The sequence below is a fragment of the Harmonia axyridis genome, chromosome 1, assembly GCF_914767665.1.
Source record: "Harmonia axyridis chromosome 1, icHarAxyr1.1, whole genome shotgun sequence".
Taxonomy (NCBI): domain Eukaryota; kingdom Metazoa; phylum Arthropoda; class Insecta; order Coleoptera; family Coccinellidae; genus Harmonia; species Harmonia axyridis.
In genome coordinates this window covers 31,847,875-31,870,282 of record NC_059501.1, presented here as the reverse complement: position 1 = coordinate 31,870,282, position 22,408 = coordinate 31,847,875, and the positions used below count along the sequence as shown (strand labels likewise).

General features: G+C 33.4%; 2 protein-coding genes across 5 annotated transcripts in view; both read left to right on the top strand.

Moving 5' to 3' along the window:
• LOC123676265 (rhophilin-2) overlaps window positions 1-16,924 on the top strand; it is a 221,880-nt gene extending 204,956 nt beyond the window's left edge. For all 3 annotated transcript variants that reach the window (XM_045612077.1, XM_045612069.1, XM_045612061.1), the window contains exons 3-9: window positions 6,231-6,526; window positions 8,035-8,276; window positions 10,893-11,262; window positions 12,683-12,877; window positions 14,200-14,429; window positions 14,773-14,925; window positions 15,827-16,924. In XM_045612077.1, the coding sequence (XP_045468033.1) occupies window positions 6,231-6,526; window positions 8,035-8,276; window positions 10,893-11,262; window positions 12,683-12,877; window positions 14,200-14,429; window positions 14,773-14,925; window positions 15,827-16,018 (1,678 nt within the window). In that variant the 3' untranslated portion in view covers window positions 16,019-16,924. The remainder of the gene's footprint in view (window positions 1-6,230; window positions 6,527-8,034; window positions 8,277-10,892; window positions 11,263-12,682; window positions 12,878-14,199; window positions 14,430-14,772; window positions 14,926-15,826) is intronic.
• Window positions 16,925-21,032: 4,108 nt separating this feature from the next.
• LOC123686249 (NACHT and WD repeat domain-containing protein 2) overlaps window positions 21,033-22,408 on the top strand; it is a 38,980-nt gene continuing 37,604 nt past the window's right edge. Inside the window, exon 1 of one of the 2 annotated variants that reach the window (XM_045626270.1) lies at window positions 21,033-21,513. In XM_045626270.1, coding sequence (XP_045482226.1) covers window positions 21,446-21,513 — 68 coding nt within the window. In that variant the 5' untranslated portion in view covers window positions 21,033-21,445. The remainder of the gene's footprint in view (window positions 21,514-22,408) is intronic. The other variant, XM_045626276.1, reaches the window with a different exon arrangement.

The following is a 22,408-nucleotide window of genomic DNA, read 5'->3' as shown; positions in this document are numbered from 1 at the left end:
ATATATGAATTAAATCCGTATAGCTCTATTCAGTCTGGAGTATGAATATATCCATCCAACTAACTGTAAATGCAATTGAACATAATCGCATTTCTCATTCCATTTTCCATCGAAGAATTAACTGTTGCTCTGAAGTATGCCATTGTTTTCTTTTTATCTACAACTATAAGCTGCGCAATTCAAGGTTGAATATTCGGATTTGAATATCTCTACACCATAGCGTTTCGAAATGACCTTAAGGTGTAGTCGAGTTGCCCAACTTTAGGCGTTGTCTTTCAAAACATCATAATACTAAACCGTTGTTGCTATTCTCGTTCTGTAATTATTATTTCATTCAAAAGATTACACAAACGGATGATTGTCTTGCAACAACAGAGTATGATTTAATTGAAGTCGACAAACCGTCTTGGTCAATGATGTATGTAAATTTTCTCAACAAATAATTTTAAGTGGAAATTATCCTCAACAATTATGTCTTATTGGGATAGAGATTAACACAGATCAATGTGATGAATTTAAATTGTACAAAGTACATGGTGTACCAAATTCGATGCTCAAGGCTTCAAGGATCCCCGATTTCTCTTTTCGAAATAAGAAAATATCAGGAAACAGATCATAGATATCTTGATTCGTTCTCGAGTTACAGAGCGTTTCTGAAAAATGAATGTTTCAAATATTTCGCTATATCTTGGTTTCTCTCTCTCTCTCTCTCTCTCTCTCTCTCTCTCTCCCTCTCTCTTGAGTTTTTAGACTTAAGTTTGTGATGGGATGCCTTATATACATATAAATATTTTTCTCTTATTTCTAGATTCAATTCATTGTATTGTATTGTATGCATTATGGCCATTGTATAATAGTAATCCAGTCATATCTAGGGTGTTTCATCTAATTAGAACTTGATTATTATCGTTCTATGGACATAAAGAAGGGTTGGTGTGTTTTCAATGGGACACCCCATAAATGAATGGATTACAATTTACTCAATATCTTCAAAACGAATGACTTTCTTGAAAAACCGATAACGGAATACTTTTAGACTAATTTGTGGCTAAAAAACTGCGTGGAAAAATACAGGCTGTTTATGCATTTCTTTGACTCATCAGAATACTTGTTTCAGTATGAATTGAGTCTGTTAAAGTGAAAAAACATTTAATATTATTTATTTATCATAAACTCCCTCTCAAGTATTATTTTGGAATGAGCCTTGTTTATAGAGCATTCCGAATAAGAATATTCTGTATGATCCAAGTCTTAGTATCTTGAAATGTCCTACAACAAAAATAATTTCCACAATAGTCAATCAAATGCTCAATATCCGCTATAAAATGGAATTTTGAAAGTTGTGAAACGAATAAATGAAAGTGTTCAAAGATATTAAAAATGAATAATTTTTCCTTCATTTCAAATTTTACTGTTAGAGATCTAAATCAAAGTACTTTCAATTTCGCGCTGGTCGGAAACAATGAACTGCCATTAGAGAAACAATTTAAACCATGAGAATTCTGAAAGAACATCGAACTACAAAAAATACGATACCTAGGTATTGTTCTTCATAATATTCTTAATAATTTACTCAATCCATTCGAAGTGCATTTCAATATCTGAATTTTGAAAATTTTGAACCGAAAGTAAAAATGAATCTTCGTCTTCGTTATTCATATTTTATATACTCCTGAATATAGGTTTGTGAGCAGGATAACAACCATGATTAATAGATGCTGTGTCTTCAATTTGAGATTCTGCCGTTCGAAGCATATAATTTCATTTGATTACTGAGCTTTTTTATGTTAATTAAATAAAGGAAGTTCACTTAGTTGTATCGAACACTGAACTTTCGAATATTGAATTGCTCAATAAGAGTCCAGAGGATACAATCTCTATTTTCTACAAAATTGAAGAAGATATTTATGGCGAGGTACGCACTAAAAATTGTTGGAAACGTTGGATAACGATCTACGTGGCCGCAAGCAACTAAAATTTTTCATTAACTTACTGACATTGAATTGGAGATGTTTTCAATTCATTAGTCAACTTCATTTTCTGACATTGTTGTAGTGTTGAACCCAAATAATCTCCTTTCGAAATAAAGAAGGTATAATGTTACCTATTTGTTTTATTAACTATCGTTCTTCTGAAATCTTCTGAAAAATTGAACATAATAAAGGGTTATAATGTTTTGTGAAACACACTTTACTTCAAAAAATCGATCAAATTTTTATTTCCTTGTGTTATTTCGCTCTAATTTCTGAGCAATAATTAAACATTTATTCTACTATGTTATTAACTCTGTATATTTTGATGTAAAATAAATATCGAGATAAATATGTATACATGTAAATTTTATGGAACAACCATCGTACAGAAACAAATATATTTAATTAAAGGCAACAAGAGAGAATTTGCAGTGAGTTCAAAAACTGTAAGTTCATTATTTTGGAAGGGGCCTAATTCGATGAATAATGTGGTTGAAAATTACTCTTTTGATTTCATTGACCAATTCATGGCATGTCAATCAAATACACTCACCGGCAAAAAACTCGGCCACCTATTTTGCTGATTTCTTTTCATTGATTTCAATTGTTTATACTCCAAATTGAAGATAAATTCTCTGGTATTCAAACAAACTCTTTAAAAGTTATCCAAAATTTTGATAACTTATTTTCACAGGTTGAAAAAACATGTTTATAAACTCGCCAAGCTCTATTGTGGAACAGGCCGGTCTATCAAGTGCAGCAAATGCTCAACGGAACTGTAAATGCTCAAAGTTACATACAAAACGTTCTTCAGGAAACTGTACCTAGTTCGTTATGCTCCATTTGTTGGAGATGACTTCATTTTAATGCACAACAATGCAAGACCGCATGTAGCAAATATTGTTAACCAATATGAGAGATGAGGATGAAGTTGATATCCAACGATTAGAACCTGCATGTTTCACAGATCTTAATCCGATTGCAATTTCTCAAAATCGCATTCGTGTTATCAATTCGATGCCTCGGCGACCAGTTATTTCTGATGAAGGAGGGCATATGAAATATTAAAAAATGCTAATTATGTTTTTCTTTTTATTTGAAATTTGGATATAAAAACATTACCAATAAAATGTTATCCCTAAAACAATATTATATTTTATTATATTATATTTTATTATTTTATTTGAATGAGTATATCTACAAAATAAATCAAAATATCAAGTAAAAATAAAAACTGAAATATGTCGAAAAGAATGGTCTTGGTAATAAACTGAGCGTGATCTCTACAAATTTCCACAGGGTGTTAAGAAATTGGAATAAAAATACATGTTTTTCTTTACCCTGTATAAATAATCTCTCAAAAGTTTGGGAAAACTTTACTGGATTTTGTTTCAATACCAAAGAATTTATCTCCGATTTGGCGTAGAAATAATTAAAATCAATGAAAAATTACGAATGTTCTTGGTCGACGAACTTTGGCAATATTTTAGGTGGCCAAGTTTTTTGCCGGTGGGTGTAGTAGTAGGTATGTCATATCAAATAATAGTATATTATAACACAAGTTGCAGAATGGGCTTATATTCCAACACGAATGGAAAATTTCGAACGCAAGAGTGTTGGAATTGCCTTCTGCAACGAGTATTAGACGGTATTTTCTCTATTTCAGTCGAGTTTTGTGAAATATTGAAAAAATTCAATGAAAAATTCGGATTATTTATCCTAGTGAATTTTGTATTTTATCTTGGCAGTTGGTGTAATTGTTACAAAAATTGACAGATTACAGAATTCGAATATGAATCGTACGTTCTGAATTTTGAAATAACTCACAAGTCAGTATAGACAACCAAAAAACGTAAAATATAACCGAAAACGATGCTGTGGTGAATTCATTACAGCACTGTTTTTAGAACTGTAATGAACTCATTACGATACTGAAATAGAGACACCTTATTCCTTTTTCAAGAAATTAGAGTTTGACATTTTCGATTGATTTCCGAAAACGGTGGTGAACAGTTTTTTGGTCTTTACCAAATAGGGAGAATAGTATCTTCAACTTTTTCTGGCATTTCGAAGGGTACAATTGAAAAAACTAGCTTACTATGCTCATGGAGCCATAGAAGATATATAAACAAACCACTACCCAATACAGTAGAACCCCGATTATCCGTGCCAGTCGGGACCGAGCCTTCGCCGGATAATCGAAAACACGGATAATCCAAAGACCTTGTTTTAATTTTTCAATCATTTATTTAGACAAAGCCATGTGTAAAACAAAGAAAAAAAACGTTATGCTAGATACATGTAACAAAAAATAACAGTTTCAATATTTATACATAATGTCTAAACGTACATTGAACAATGTATATATGTATGTCACATTGAAAAATCACTTGAAAAAATCACTAATTTTTGTTTGTTTTTGGGATTCGTAAATTTTAGACTTTATAATCTCCTTCATTTTTCTAAGCTGAAGCTCAAGAATATCATCAATTCCAGGCTGATCTCCAAAATATTGGATAAGTAAATTTACTGCATCCCCTGCTTCTCGATGACTTATTTTTTTTACGCAATTATTTTCATCGTCATCACTACTTTCATCAGAGGTTTCTGCGGACGTCTGATTATTCAAATAATCGACATCTACAATCTGATAACCTTTTTCTTCTTCATCACAATCTATCCATTCCTGAATTTCTCCTTTGTCTATTTCTTCCAAACCTTTGATATGGGAAGCTATAGATGTTATGTCTCCGACTGATAACTCACCTTCATTTAAGTCATTATCGTCTTCAATACCTTTCTCATCTGATATATCTTCTAAAGTCATTATTTTATAAAATGCTTTTTTAATTGTAGACGCTTTCACTTCACTCCAGGCGCGAGCTACAGCATAAATTGCTTCTTTCAAATTAAGACGTTTCCAAAACTCCATAAAGTCACATTCTCCCAACATTTGAAGCATAAGATCTTTTCTATAAAGCCTTTTCATTGTCTCTATAACGCCTTGGTCCATTGGCTGGGCAATAGATGTTACATTCGGAGGAAAATATGCTGCAAATATGTTCCCATCTGCTGACTTCAGTTGTTCAACATCAGGATGCGATGGTGCATTATCCAGTAACAGTACAGCCTTGGGAGGAAGATTATTTTCTTGCAAATAATCTCCAACTTGAGGTATAAATTTTTCGAAAAACCACTTTTTAAAAATTACTCTATCCATCCAAGCTGCCTTTTGATTATAATAATCAACAGGCAATGTTTTTACATTTTTAAAAGCCCTTGGATTTTTGGATTTTCCGATGACTGCTAACTTAAGCTTATGAGTTCCTGATGCATTTGCACAGCATAAAACTGTTACACGGTCTTTGCTTACTTTGAAACCTGGTGCGCTACTTTCTGAGCCTGCAGCAAGTGTTCGTCGCGGCATTGCTTTCCAATAAAGTCCAGTTTCATCTCCATTATAGACTTGCTCAGGTCTCAAGTCGTGCTCCTTTATAAGATTTTCCAAATCATAGCAAAATTCAACCATGGCGACATTATCTGCACTTAATTTTTCCCCTTGATTCCATGACGTTTTTTAAACCTGTATAGCCAACCAGAGGATGCTGAGAAGTTTCCTTCAATTTTCAACTCCTTGTGGAACATTTCAGCTTGCCTAGCACACATATGTCCTGATATTGGAACACCTTCTGATCTTTTCTGCAAGAACCACCTGGTCATAGCGTCGTCAAGCTCTCGGAATGTAGACCCTTTTAGAGATTTCCTGTCCGAAATAGCTTTTGCACTATCAGCTTTTGCTACAAAGCTCTGTAATTCGGCTTTCTTCTTTATAATGTCACGAACCGTTTGTTTTCCAATGTTATATGTTGTAGCCAACACAGCAACACTTGTGTTCTTTTCAAATCGTTTCAAAATTTCCATTTTTTGTTCAATAGTTAAAACATTGCGCTTACGCTTTTGATTAACACCGGTACGCTGCATTTTGTGTTCGCGTTTAAACGAGTCAGACGGAAGTAGCGTCAGTGGCGAAACTAATAAGTGAATACATAAATAGGGGATTCCCCGAGTCGAACACGTGTCGTGCCAACCTCTGCTGCACTTGTCAGAATGCCGCACGGAGAATCCGCCGCCCGGATAAAGCGCGCACGGATAATCGAGGTTCTACTGTACATTGAAACCAAGATTAAAGAAAATTATTTTTGTTTAATACATCAGGTAATTGAACGAAGAAAGTAAGTTTATTTTTCTCTGTTGCAGTACCGACGCCCTCATGCCAATGATACCATTAGGTCTGAAAGAGACGAAAGATATAGACTTCCGCGAACCTTTCAAGGATTTCATTCTGGAACATTACAGCGAGGACGCAACCAAATACGAGGACGCCATTGTGGAGTTCATGGACACGCGACAGGCGATGAGGACACCCCTGAGAGATTCCAGCGGTATATCACTTCTTTTTCGCTACTACAACCAACTCTATTTTGTGGAGAGAAGATTCTTTCCGCCCGATAGATCCCTAGGGATATACTTCGAATGGTTCGATTCCCTCACAGGTGAGAGAAACGCCTTATGAATAAAAAGAACGCTGAACTCGCAATAATTCTCATCGAGTCTTGAAAATACTGACAAAAGACCAGCAGGTTTTTCGCTTTTTTTCTGTTCATCTCCTTATTTATACTGAAAGTATAACTTGCATTTTTCCGATTGTTTACTGGAAAAAACTACAGAAATTGAAGTTCGAAACAACAGAGTGGTCACCCAATCAAATATTTGCAGCCATAATACACACTCACATAATGGGTTAATTATTTTGAATTTCAGTGGAAAATAAATTCTAGTAAAGCACATTCCTGGCCTGGCACATTTGAATGTTCATTCATTTATTCACTAACTGCGCCCTTGAAGACCACAGAAGTGTCTTTATGAGAAGTTGATTTATTATTTCATTATAATCAGTTAGTAAAGGGTTTACCAATAGGGGGTCTTATAATGATTTTAAAAAACGAGTAGGTATTTTTTGAAGGAATCAAAAGATTTGTATTTCATTGTGAAGAGTATGGTATGTCAATAATATTGTAAAATGATAAGCCAAATGACAGCCGTTGCAGCAACATATCCTTTTTATGAAATTTTTCAATTTGCACATTTGCGGCTGTATAGCCTCGATAACAAATTCCATATTCTTAAATCGATGATGCAGCATTGTCATAGAACTTATCTCTCACGTGGCCCCCAAAGAAAAAAGTCTCAAGGTTTCAAATCACAAGATCTCGGTGACCACTTGTGATCACCTCTTAGAGAAATAACGCAGCCGGGAAACTTTTCTTGTAAAATTGCGATTGTTTCATTGTTTGTGTGTTAAGTAACGTCTTGTTAAGAATAAATTTCGACCAAATCTATATCTTTCAATTCTGGCCATTTATCATTTGTCATAGCTCGGTAGCGCAATCATTCACCAGCATCAGCCTCATTTTTGAGTGTGTCCTTACTTATTCAAAAATGAGATTGGTGCAAATTAGATTTTCTGAACTCCAAATACAATAAGTCTGCTTATTAACGTAGCATCCGAAGTGATAATGGGCCTCATCAATGAAGGTGATTTTTCGATGAAAATCATTTTGATGCATTTCAAGGACCCAATCAGCAAATAGACGAAGTTGCTAGTATTTTCATGACTTCAAATCTAATAGGGTTGAAATTTGTGTGTATATTCAAAATAACGATGTCAAGCTGATACAGAATTTTGTTTTGATAGCGTTATCAGAACCATAAAAAAATCAATTTTTAAAATAAATGAGGAAAACTCTGACGTGGAGTCATGAGCTTTTAAGGGTATATGTTATTTTATATGTACCCATATATAGTTTTTGAGGTTTGCGAAGATGCAGTTGGCGAAAAACTCAAATGCTTAAAACGCTAAAAATCTCATGAGTCCACGTTGATACTCATTTTTCAAATATTGGAAGAAATCCCATTGATTAATTGTTTCAACCATGACATTTCATAACGAAAACAGTATCTATAATATGTTAAACCTAATACTCCTTTCCTTCAATTTCAGGTGTGCCATCTTGTCAACGTACTGTTGCCTTCGAGAAAGCTTGTGTGCTATTTAATATAGGTGCTGTATATACTCAAATAGGTGCTAAACAAGACAGAAGTTCCTCCAAAGGCCTTGACGCAGCTGTAGATAGTTTCTTAAGAGCTGCTGGAACATTTAGGTATATTCACGAAAACTTCACAAATGCTCCATCTATGGATCTTGGTCCAGAAATGTTGGAGATGCTGGTACAACTAATGCTGGTAAGAATATATTTCCATCATTATTTGGATACGCTATTTTACGATTATTTTCAATCGTAGTTTTCACAATCGAGCTATTAAACGTATCAATCCTGAATCAAAATAACCAAAAAGAAACAATGTTTTTGGTTGAATCGATCAACTGTAGTTCTATTAAATTGGGATAATGAAACACCGGATTTCTTAACTAATATATTGAATTTGGCTGTACAAGTTATATGCTTACAAGGTAACAGCTACGAGCGTACTGGTGGTACCCCGATTTCCTGGGGATGTTAAGCGTCGCTTTGGATTTTGCATACCAAAGCGCAATCCAGGTCCCTGTTTGGTCCACGTCTTCGCTCCTCGCCCTTAGATGTGACTTCAGGGTGACCATATGTAGCGCCAACGTGGCGCTAAGGATGCTGTTGTTCTATTTTTAGCCCTCGCTGTACCTGCTGGGGTTGGTTTTTCGACCTAAATGCGTCTTTCTGAATATTCAACTGCCCGTAAAGTTTGCGTGAAATTCACTTGACGCAACATACCGCCCCCCTTGAAAGCTCTGCTATTCAACAACGTCCGAACCTGCCAGGCAGAGATCCCCAATACACAAAAAAAATATTTTTATAGTAGTTGGAAAAACTGATGAAACATCAAATGGAACATAATCAGTTGAATAATTTTTAATAATTAAGTACCTATTATCCTTGTCGCTCAGTATAATTTTCCATCCATTTCATATATTCATTACAGCAATGAAAAATAATAAGAACCATCAATATCGTATTGGATATTTAAACGAAATTGAAGCAGAAGTGATACGAAACAGTTAATGTATTTCGTACCCAAAATTATGGTAATTGTCATTATCATATTAACGAGTGGATGATAACTATTGCCCCACCGCGTTCTTCCCCAACTATTAACTATGTATGTACTATCATTTGGAAATTGTGTCACTACACCGATACAGGGTGATTCACGAAGATCGTCGGTTAGAATATTATTAGAGATGGACTCTAGATGAACATTTGAAATTTTATAGTTAAGCTTTGTTGGGAGAAATGAATTCTTGAAAAAAAACTTCAAATTTACTCGATTTCCATTGTCACCGGAAATTATACCTACTTTCGTTTTTCAAATGTAAGTTTTTTTATTCAGAATCAGATTACTCATGGAATTCTAAAGGGCTTTGAAATCTGAAAAATCTTAAATTTTTCTCAAATAAGGGCTTCATTCCGATGTTGATAACTTTGAGATTTTTGCATCAAAATTTCTAATTTTTTAGTTTCCATCAGATGATATTCCAATTCTTCTCCCCAGTTAATTACAAATTCAATTAGACATACAGGGGGTTAATTTCAATGTCAAAGTCAGCCTTGAAAAACCTCAAAACTCATTTTTGTCAGAAGAGAACCCATTTTTTATTGGTCAGGTGAAATCTACGACCCAGTATTCCGAGTAATCTGCCGTTTTCACCATATATCACACATAAATCGAAGATAATAACAAATTATTCTTAGCTTCTTAACGATAAGAACAAGCACTGGCCAAGAATTGTAGAGATACACTTGAAAGATGAAGTGAGTAACCAATATATTGAAAACTTTTTGTGATCGAAAAATAATATCTTTGTTTTAGCGTGTTCATTCTGCCTGAATTCGTAAGGCATAATGCAGTGCCTTCGTACGAAGAAAACGATGCCCATATAGAGCTTAAGATTAAAATCAAAATAATATTTGTTAAATTCTTGTGTTTTTCACCATAATTTCTGAAAAATGGATGAAACTTCAATAATGTAAATGATTATCAAACTTTTCTTTAAAAGAGCCAAATTCGAGGATTGTGGTGTTTCATCCCGGAAACACCGATGGAATCATCAGTATAACACTCAGTATTCCCTGTCCAATATACCTTCCATCTCCATAGCGGAGCATGGTTAATTTGCGTCTAAGATTCAACATTCCGGATTTATTTTTATTGTAGAAATTGTTGGATTTCCCACTATTGTCGGAAAGTTAAACAGTTTAACTCCCAATCATCCTGCCAATTCTTGTTGCGTTTGACACGAGTCTTGATCGAGTAATGCCTCGAATTCTGCATCTTCGAAAATCTTGTCTCTTCCACCGCCATACTGGTCTTCGACGTCAAAATAACCTTTCTTGAGGCGTTGAAACCACTCTCGGCACGTTATTTCACTAATAGTGGCCTCATCATAGGTATTTAATAGCATTCGATGAGCCTCGGCCTCAGATTTCTTCATATTAAAGCAGAAAATGAAAACCTCCCGCAAATGACGAGAATTTGGATCGAAAGCTGACATGTTTAATCGAGAATAACTGATATGATGCAGACACAAATCGACTAATATTTTAATTGCGTTATGTTTACAAATACCTAAGCTTATTGACATCTACCATGTATTTATTTCGACTACAACTTACTGCACACAGCCATCTATTGCAAAACGGCGGAAGCAAAGTTGTACATCTGATGGATATTATTATCAGGGAATAAAAATATGAGGAGATATTCCTTGACTATCAATGCGATAATCGGGTTCTACAAAAATTTAGATTAGTACAACTGCTGGAAATTGAAATGCGCAATGTAACCAATGATTCTTTATACTTACAGGCCCAAGCCAGAGAATGTCTCTTGGAAAAGTTGGAACTACAGTCAGAAGAAAAACGATCAGTGGACATATGCCTTGACTTGGCTCAGGAAGCATCTCAATTATCCGAATGCTACAATCATGTACATCATTTGATTTCCCATGAGGCTGTTCACGATTATGTCCCCTACAGTTGGATATCTCTAGTCATGGTCAAGAGGGAGTATTACTGTGCAATGGCTCATTTCCACGTGGCGACAGGAGTTCTACATAAAGATGCAATCAAACTATCCGCTGCCACAAGAGAAACACTGCAATTTTTACATGTTGAATGTGCCTCGACTCAATTAGACATAAGGATACCAAAGGACGATTCTGAAAGACGACTCTTAGGTAATTACGATAATATTTATTCAATTTAACATGCCTACAGTCTACACGTACCCTCAATTTCATGGGTAAGGCTCTGGTCGAAATTTTTCTCTTTGCAAAACTCAAAATACCACTTTGGGCAATAGGAGATATCAAAGAGTATTCATGGCGATAACTGAAATAGATTCCTGCAAATGCTTAAAAAAATACATTGATGATTTCATTATTCGAGAATAAATTGGAATAATCAATTCCAGTACAGTATAGTGATTCTACGTCCATGTTGAAATAATCAACGTTCATAACTGTAAAATGAACAGGTGGTGCTAGTAAGGATTTTCCCTTAATAAACTTTGTGATAGTTTGCCTTTAATTGCTTCCTCAATGGCTTAGTACAGCTACTTTGCACCAATTAGGGAACAATATATACTAAACTAAGTTTTACAATTACATTATAGGAATTATGAATTGCTTCATTGTATTCTCACATAATCTCTCATCAAGAAACAATTTTGTTTTATTTAAGTCTAATAGGATATCACTCACGAATAAAAGATCTGATAGTGATATAAAAACCATTTTTCTCCGTTTGACAGCAAATATTAATTTTGCAGACGCATATCATTCAGGAAAGTATTGCTTTCCCTGCCTAGGCAGCAAAATGATTATTCTAAATGGTAATAAAACATTCGACGTTTTCTGACAATCAATATTTTTTGCTACATCTCCTATTTTTGAAGGAGTAAGTACTTCTTAAGGCTCATTTTCACGGTGATAGCACTATCACGATAGTGCTATCGTGATAGTAACTGCAGTAACTGTAAACCATGTAAACTACTCGATAGTTACTATCTTGATAGTGCGAGAGTGATGTCGCGATAGTTACTATAACCGTGAAAATGAGCCTTAAGTTGCTATCACTGTCCATACTCCATAATATGAATATATCCGATATTCTTCCAAAAAACTGTCAGATATTTCATAAGTTGTGAAACTATAATTATTAAGGACATATACATTTCCATAACAACCAACCATTCCAACAATATTTGATTGATTCGGTCTTCACTTGATGAAAATTCATTTTAAATAAATAATAATAAACTGCTAATTTCCACAAAATTTCAACAATTACGATTTCTATTAAATTCCGTGTCAATTTATAACTACAGGAAAAATAAAAAGATTGTGGGGATTATTATAATTTGCAAATACAATATCCTACATATACCATTATAAACAATCGGAAAAAAAGTTATATATTCAACTCTGCAGCAAAATAGTAGATTAGCCTTGGCTGAATTCCTAGCCTGGCTACGCTCGGCTATGAACTATCAGCCGCCGCAGTCAATCTACTATTTTGCTGTCAAGTAAAACAAATAACTATTATCTGATCAATTAAAAATATTCACAGTATTTATCTTTAACATTGCATCTGCAGGTAGGACGCACCTAAGGGAAGCACTTGTGTTACAAGAAGAATGTCAAAGGCTGCACAGGATGTGCAGAGAACTGAGGGGTAAACAAGCACTCACTCTAGTGCTTCGAAATGCTCACCGTGTTACGTTACAGGCGTACACCAAAACGGAAAGTGAAGATGACTTCAGTGATATGCTGGATCCCCCAAACATACAGCGTAAGTACCTATAGTTGTGTTATGTTACGATGTAGTTCTTCTTTTTACAAAACTCTAGGACTTCAAACGCCATCTTCGGTTGTTTTTTTCAGAATATTGTAGCATTAGTTTCCAAATATAACCTTCTTCGATAGAAAGCGTAAAAACAAAAATGTCTAGAATAAAGCATAGCAATGTTGCTTTGGGAGCTACTTATTTCAAATTCCAACTCCCAAATATCTTCAAGAAAGGCAATGTGAGGAATGTGTTGTCTTTCTTATCTGAGAACAGTTGAAATATGTCCTAGGAGATTAGCTTACGACCTTACAGATATTCATGTGGAAAGTGCTCCGACATATGATAACCTGAAGTTCAGTTCAAGGCAAATTTTTTAGATTTAGATTGGAGGTGGGTTTCATTGCAGACCTTATGGTCTATTATGCTCCCATCAGAGATATTCTCGCCATTAGTTGTCTTAGTCTATAGCTCATCCTGCAGTTTCAATGAACTACAGCATTTAGGATGACTTCCACACCACACTACAAGACTTTTGTCCAGAGCATCTATATCCTTTAGACTCATTCCAATGAGGTGCTTCCTAAGGCGGCAATGTCCTGTAAGGAATTCAGTGAGGAGGTCTTGATAAGATCAGATAATTAGATCTCACTGTATCAAAGAAGACCAGGCTCTCTGATACCTAATTCCCTCGTTGACAGTATATTCCCCGGACATTCTAAGAATGAATCAGCTTAAGGTTGCAGAAAGAGCTTCTTAGTGGAGGACGTCCAAAATTGACACTTTCTTTGAATACTCATTGCTACTACTATCACTTTCCAGAAAAGTATTCTTCAATATTCTCAACTCTAATAAATGTATCAAACCTTGACAGCTAAGAGAAGAGTTATTTATAGTTCCTACTAACCAGTTCGTAGACTTGCAATTCTACTAAATCCATCTGAACATAGCAAATTTCTACTCTTTTGATTAGCTTAAAATATTTCAAATTTTACTACATAGGTTTCGTCTGTTGAATTACTCACACTGAAAATATAGAAGTAAATGAAGTACTTAAATTCGAAGTACCTACCATCAAATTTAGGATACCTTATGATTATCCAAAAATTATGTTTAATAACAGCTCAAAATCTGATTTTACACTTAAAGAATAAATTATGTGAATACATTACGGAATATCCTCCTGTATATAAAATTCATGATTCATTAAATAGAAAATATCAAAACTTAAACGGGAGATCAAAGTTTAGATATTTTAAATTTAGATTTACAATAGATCCCCTCAAAAATATGTATGAGCAGCTCCTTTATGATATCAATTTTCACAGCGGCTACCAAATTCCAACTGAATCTTACGCCTCCTGACTTTGCCCAATACCGAGTCAGCGACCTTTTCAAATCCCTCGGGCCAATAGCCATCTTTTCAGCGAAGAGGCACTGGACAGCACCAAGATTAATACAGCTCCACAGGGGCAGGACTACAGAGGGATTCGGATTCTCTGTTAGGGGCGATGCTCCAGTGATAATAGCAATTGTGGAGAGCAATTCCTTGGCTGAAGTGAGTATATTTAAAATTCTCTAGGTTTTTCCGGAGTTCCCAGATGTATTTCTTTAGCCATTTTCGGTTCATTTGTAATCGATAGATATAGGAAATAATATTTCATAATCATGTGCCCATAATCGTAAGACATGGAATATATCGATATAAAAGGGCTATTTGTTCTATCAATAAATTAATCAACTAGTAAATCAAATGAATAATTTGTTGTCTAAATATTTATTTCATAATAATCTCAACCAATATCGAAAAAAAAATGTTTGGAATCGTGATGCTTGCGATACATCTTGATATTTATTTTTCGTAAATATAGCATAACTATAGTTTTTTTCATGATTTACAGTTTGGGGGAGTGAAAGAAGGTGATTTCATCGTTGCCATTGGTGAGAAGGATGTGAAATGGGCTTCTCACGATGAGGTTGTATCTTTAATCAAAAACGCTGGAGATGCTCTCAGTCTAAAGTTGGTGACCCCGATGGATCGAAATTATTTGAAGGTGAGCTACTATTTTTTAGTCTTACCATTGGAACTGAATTATATTTTCAACCTGAAAGCTCAAAAAAAAAAAAATTATGACCAGATCGAATTAAACCTGAACAAACGTAAAAAATCATTTGTAGCAGTCAGGATATACTGGGTACAAAAGATCTTCTTTTGAGCTATTAAGAAATCGAAATAAAAAATAATGGGCTGAATGTTGACGATACATTTGTGATAGTAGTCGAGTTTCCAAAGATTCTGAATAACACATATCCACAAATATAATTCATATATTAAATGAAAATGAAGTATTCTTTGCCTTTCTTAGAACTGAAAATAACGAGACCTACCTTTAGTTCTATTTGTTCTAATAAATAAAAGCAAAAACATATAAGTCAAGTTCAATAAAAATTCTTATATAAATAAATTTTGGGAATTGATAAAAGAATATTTCCGCAAAAAGTAAAGAATTTCGTTCAATAGTGTATACATTACTGCTAATAGGTACATAAAGAGTGACTTTTGTTGAGAAAATTCGGCATAGTGCATAATTCTATTTTCTACCACACTTGATGAACTAGCTAGTAAAGGTTGAAGGATTAGAATAATGATTCTCAAAGAATTACAGTTCTGGTGGATATTTGTGGAAAGGGTAATTTTTTGAATATTCACGTGTCAAAAAATAAATAATTGATTAATTAAATTATTCAGCATTCGATATTTCGAATATATAGCTAAATTATCATAATCGATTCTTCTTAATTTGCAATAGGGTACTATTTAACGACCCTAAATGAATTCAAATCAAGAAAAATGAAAACTATCAATGAACATTGTGTGCTTCTGGCAATAATTCATAACAATTTCATAGAAATCTTCTTCATTTTCATTGACAAGCGTTCCTTCTTTATTTTCAGCCATCCAAATCCAACAAGGGTTCCCTATCAACACACAGCAGTAGCTCTGGTGTTTCCAGCGGTATGTCCAGTCCCTCTGGCTCGATGGCTCAACACAATTCCAATGGTAAAAGACTGCATTGGAACCCTTTCAAGCGTCATTCTTCATCGCGCGAAGGCAAGGACTTCTATGATAACGTGATACTGAGATGATCCAGATCTTATTCCAAACCGCTCTATGTCTACGATCTGCATGGGATGATAAAAATTTTTTGAGCAAAAATTGAATTTCGATTGTGCCAAATCCGGACTATAATAATTGACTTCCATTAACAGTTTTCGACAATATCATCTGGTTTGGAACGAAGTTAGTAAATGAAAAAAAAAGACTTTAAATAACTTGCAGTTTCTTAATTAAGGACGTTTGAATGTAGAAAAAATCGGTAGATATTGTATTATATCCTGAAGCTATTGAATATATGAGACGAAAAGTCTAATGTACTGATAGATGATAACATATTTATTGATATCTTACCAAAATCATTAATCATTTTCATCTTTATCAACGTAAGTTCTAAATACATCTAAATAATTAGATATATTGTGAGCAAACACGAATGTTGATAGAATATATTTGAAAGGCGACATATTCTCCGAAAGTTTTTATTTTTATTTCAATGATAACAGAATTGTTAATAACATGAACGATATTTCCTAATTTTCTTCAGAATCTTTTTGGAAATTATTAATATTTCATTTCGAACGAAAACTATCTGCTGGTTGGATAAAGTTGCTAAATTCGCCTTTCTTATATTCTTCATTGGCATTCCAGCATTTTCACTTGTTTCATCGTGCATTACTGGGTCTAATCTGAAATGCCCGACATTTCAAGATTCAGCAGTCTTACTCGTATTTTCCGGTATTCATCATAATGTAGTGTGTAGAATTTCGCCAATTTGTAAATAAGAGAATGGTTCTTTATGAACGATGCTCCGTTTCTTATATCGAACTTCAAATTTAGTCATATAATGTACCTACAAGAAACAATTTTTTTGATGTTGTTGAATTGTTATGTAAAGTATTATTTATATGAATAAAATTATGTAATTATTACAATAACCAATGGATTTTTCTACAATTCGAAAAAACTTAAGACACAAAGATAAAAAATTATTCACGTCGTAGTGTGATTTATAACAGATCCTTCACCCATTCATACATAATCCCATTTCGACCTTGTTGAAAGAAATATTTTCTTTTTCCTCATCGGTTGCCACTGCTTCATTACCAACTTATTGATATGCTTTTGGTATATTCTGATAATAAATGTGTAACGTTGCAATTGCCCATGAGACTCTAAGACTGTTTTCTTGGGGTGGTTTGGCTCATTTGGCAATAAAACTCCTACCCAGGTTTTTACAAATTTAATAAAAGTAAAATATACAAAGATCGATCCTTTCCACTCTTAACAAATAATATTGAAATAAAAACTTAACTTACATAATTTTTTAATGAATAACTGTGATATTAGGATGGAGTACTTCTGTAGATTATTTTCTTAACACCAGACCATAGCAGGAATCTATAGTACTCCAATTCACATTCAGCGAAGTTGATGTAAAAACGGTTCAACCTACGTGCTATTCCAACTTCTATATCTCAAGGAAGTTCTTCTTTCAGATATTTCAATCCTAATGGAGATTGCTATTATTTAATTCCAAGGGAGGTTTCTGTTGTTCCAATCCCACTGATGGTGGTTTGGGAAAATGAACAACGATATTAGAATATGTAAACCTGAATTCACAACTCCTTCTCGAATTTCTAACTAAGAAATTATAAAGAAATGATTACATTTGTCATAAAATAAACCTGAGAAGAAGTTGTGCTGAAATTATTTGACACAAAAAGAATTCTACCAAACTTGAAATACGTTTCCACAAGATGAATGACTCTAAAAAAAATACTGTTTCAAAATTAATCAATTCGTCCTGGTGAGATTTTTACTTGTTGAATGCAAATGTTCATGTCAACACTTAACGAGAATCTCGACACAATTCTCGCCGATAAATCAAATTCTAAATCTCAAATTAAACTTACTAGTTTAATTTGAGATTTAAATTTCAGCCATTACTATGGCTGAAATCTAAATCAAGGTACGTACCTTTCCTGAAGCCTCGATAATTATTGAAAATCTTTCAGAAAATTAAATATGTTTCTTTCTCTAAATAAGCGCATCCGTTGGCGCTTCATCGGTGACCAACCACACATGACGAATCGACAAACCAACGCATCTTTGAAAATTCCAGTAGCGTAACATGAATTGAAGCGGGCAAAATTGTTGCAATCTCTGGAATAATGCAATAAGGAAAAGGTTTTAACGACCATGAAGTTTTCATAGGTTTCGAAATGTATGGAATCTATAGTCTCAGACACTATAGAAGCTATTTTTGATACAGAAACCGGTCAATATATAATATTCATTCTTCTAGCTACGAACCATGACTTTTGAGTGCAAAAAATCAAAGAATATTATTAAAAACAATCAGGAAATACTGCCGCGAAATCTAAATCTTTTGTGCGCTTCAAACTTTTGGACTCAAATCAAAGTTCGAATCTTGAGAGTACAATTATGTGGCAATGTGACATACTCAGAGTAATAAACATAGATATAGGAAGTATAGCATAGCAAACGAGTTCGTTTGTCAAGAAGGAGGAATGAAGATGAAGACTCGGTAAACGAATTATTATACACCCTAGCAACATATTTTTCAGTTGCAACATTCAAAAAGTTATAAACAGAGAATGTTGATATATGTCATTTTCAGTTCCTAAGCAGATTTTGTCCCCAACATGAACTATTAAATAAGGGGCGCGGAAATGAGAACATATCAGTGACACGATATTTCACTCAATTTCATAGACATTAATACATAAACTGCACCACAAAAGTTAAGGAAGTTCAGAGCTTTTGAAACTGTTTCAAAAGTTTCCGTATTTTTCAGAATTTTTTTTGTATATGATAGATTTAAATGTTTACTCACTTTTTTTTCTGAATTTTTTTTGAATTTCTGTACTAATAATCTCTTAGTTTGAACTATTCTGCTTTATAAGTAGATAAAAAGGGGATATAAACAATAGTGTAAACTTGTAATGTATTTCATAACTCTCGAGATCGTCTGAGATGAAAGGGTGAGTAATGAATGATAATGTAAAATTGGCAGTTATGCACTCAATATTGATTAAAGCCTAGCCAAATATAACAACCCTATCAATAGCTGACATCTTCAATAGATAATTAACATTTAATGTTGCCATGGCAATGACATACTTCCCTCTCATTCCCATTATTCGCATTGATTGACTAAATTATCCTATAAGAAATTTTGAAACCTTCAATTTTCGTCTATTATTTTCATTATTTATTTTTTGCTTTGAAAATGGTCAATAATAATAATTTTGAAAATGATCAAGAGGAGAATTCAAGTTTCGAGTTTTGGAATGTGTGAGAATCCAAAAATAAATTGAAAAAAAAACCATCGGTTGTTATACGACGTTGGACCTCTAGCTGACATGAAAACAAAATTTAATTATTTATTTTATATTACTGATTAGTGTTGGGGGTTACTTTATAACGCGATCTTAAAGCCTATTGCAATGATACTTTCAATACAATATTTCCTAGTACAGAGTGTCCCAAATACGATGCTCACTGAAAGCATATCGAGAACTATAAGACTTAGAGAAAAAATCGTCAAGAACCTCCGATCTCTTTTTTGAAATAATAAGATATCAGAAAGCAGATCATTGATATCTTGATTCGATGTTAAGTTACAGGGTGATTCGGAAAAATGATGGTTTCTAATATTTCGCTCTATCTTGGTTTCTGTTCGAGATATTCGAAAAATTCTAAAACAGATCATAGAAATCAATTACCCTTTTAGTGATATAAGGGAAAGTTGATGTTTTTCAATGGGATGCCCTATACTTTTCAATTTTTTAGCGGCAGATCTTTCGAAAAGCATCTCGTTATCGGTTTTTCAAAAATGTCATACGTTTCGAAGATATAAAGTTTTTCGATTTAATTTTTTGATGAAACAACAATAAATATTTTTCATTTATTTCGAGATTTAATTCATTTTGAGTCCATTGTATAATTGTATTCAAGTCATATATAGTGTGTCCCATTTGAAAAACACCAACTACCCTTTATACTCTAAAACGATTATTATTCTCTAATTATATCTAATCAAATTTGACACCCTAAATATAATTAATTACAATAATGGAATTGACACTAAATAAATTAAACTAGAAATAAATGAAAAATATTTATAAATAAGGAGGTTGGAAAAACTCAATATCTTTGTAACGGATGACATTTTTGAAAAACCGATACCGGGATGCTTCTTGACGAATCTGCGGTTAAAAAAGAACGTTGAAAAATATAGGATGTCCCATTCAAGAAACACGAACTTTCGCCTTTATCTCTGAAACATTATTAATTTCTATGATCTGTTATGAGTATCATATAAACTAAAAAAATTAGTGAAAAAAAGTTTTAGAATTTGTTGAATATCTCGAACAGAAACCAAGATATGGCGAAAAATTTGAAACAGTACTTTTTCAATAACGCCCTGAATATAATTTCTAATAGTAATAACAAATTGATCCTTCAAGACATTCAACAACGTGTAGGACAGATCAGAGGAAAAAAAATAGTTGTAGAGAAACCAGATATTAACAGATCGTAAATCACAAATACATCGGAGAGTTATTCTTGGATATTATAATAGGTACCCTGAAGTAAGTATAATATCTCATTATTTCGAATAAGTATATATTTATAGTCTTATAGTCTTAACTATAAGACTATAAAATTCGAATTGTTGGGACACTCTTTACAATATCTAGTTTCGGAGTTTTTGAAATTTTGATTCTGATTTCGAAACAATTGAGTTCGGATTCGAATCCCGCCGATGGATATTCTTTTTTTTTTAAGTCATATTTTCATTTTTTTTCTTCACGTTCCAAGAGAAATTTTTGAAGAAATGTAAAATATGCTGAATTTAATGAATTGGCGCCATCTTTGAAGAATACGGTCTTCGTGAATCAATCGGAAAGGATTCGCATATCCCAGAATAGATTCCTACGACTCAGATCCTACCGACGTCCTGCGTCGCTAGCGTCGCTTATACTGTAAATAGTCGGGAACCGAGTTTGACGTCACTATAGCACGCGCTTGCTTGATACCTTGGCCAGCATTGATTATATTTCCCATTTCTATTTAATGGAAAAAACGTATGTCAAGCCCATGGCACTCTGACAGATATCAATCCGCTCTTCTCTTCATGTACATTGGAAACTGTTAATTTCAATAATTAAACAAAACCTCGTAGTGCTTTAGTGATTAGTTTATCTTTTCGCGCGTGTAGATAGTGAGATTTTCCAATAGATGTATATTCTTCATGGGTTTCTATGATGGAAAACATAAAGAGAATGATAATGCAAGTCCAAGAAGAATCATCAAAGGAACTTATAACAAGAAGGCATCATAAAGATTTATAGAAATTCTACGGGGATTAGCGAATAAGATGAGATTGGGGCATAAGTAATAACGGTGGTGATTTAAAAACCTTCAAAATGGGAAACTCTTGCAGTAGTGGACAAGCTCATAAGGATAAAGACAACATGTCACAAAGATCCGAGGAGTAAGTATTCACTTTTCACTCATCAAATCGAAAAAGAAGCTGTACACCTTAAATTTTTCAATTTCAATTGTAGCCAACTCAATAAAGTGATAATTTATTAAACATAATTCGACAAATTCAATAACTGAATCAACAGTTTCATAGTCTGTTGGATCCAACATCGGCCTTTCCAAATTTGTCAAAGTTTTAAAAATAAGAACTTCATGAAAGTTCATTACATGTAGTCCTAACTTATATAGCAATTCATAAACTGAATTTATAGAATGTGAAAATGTTTTTTTTATGATGCATCATTCCTTATTATTTTTGTTAGATACAGGGTGTAAGTAGGTAAGTGCATATGTGCGACAAACTTTAGTTCGCAAGTTCTTCATATTCCGAGATAAGAGGTGTTGAAGTTTATTTATTATTTCAATTTTTTTGAAAGAAAAAAAGGTACGCCACTGGAATATTTGAAAATAAAAATCATTTTTGACTTCCTTGTTCAAGTTGTGACAAAAAATCTATAATGCCTTTTTTCGTGTTAAGCGCCGTTTTCATACAAAAAAACATCTTGATTTTTACTTTGAAATATTCCAGTGGCGTACCATTTTTTTCATTCGAAAAATTAATAACAATAAATATACTCCAATACCCCTTATCTCGGAATCATTTGCGAACTAAAGTTATATGTCATTATCTTTTCATGTAGAATCACCCCTCTGAAGTTTGTCGCAGATATTCACTGACACCATGTATGTAACAAAATTTTCAAATTTGACATAAACAGAAATTATCTATCAAACTTTCATTTGAAAATCTATTACATACTTCAAATCTGCTAAGGGTACTTGGTGAAATTTTCATTGAAGTTTTTCATTTCAAACCTATGTATTATCTCTGGAATAAATGTTGT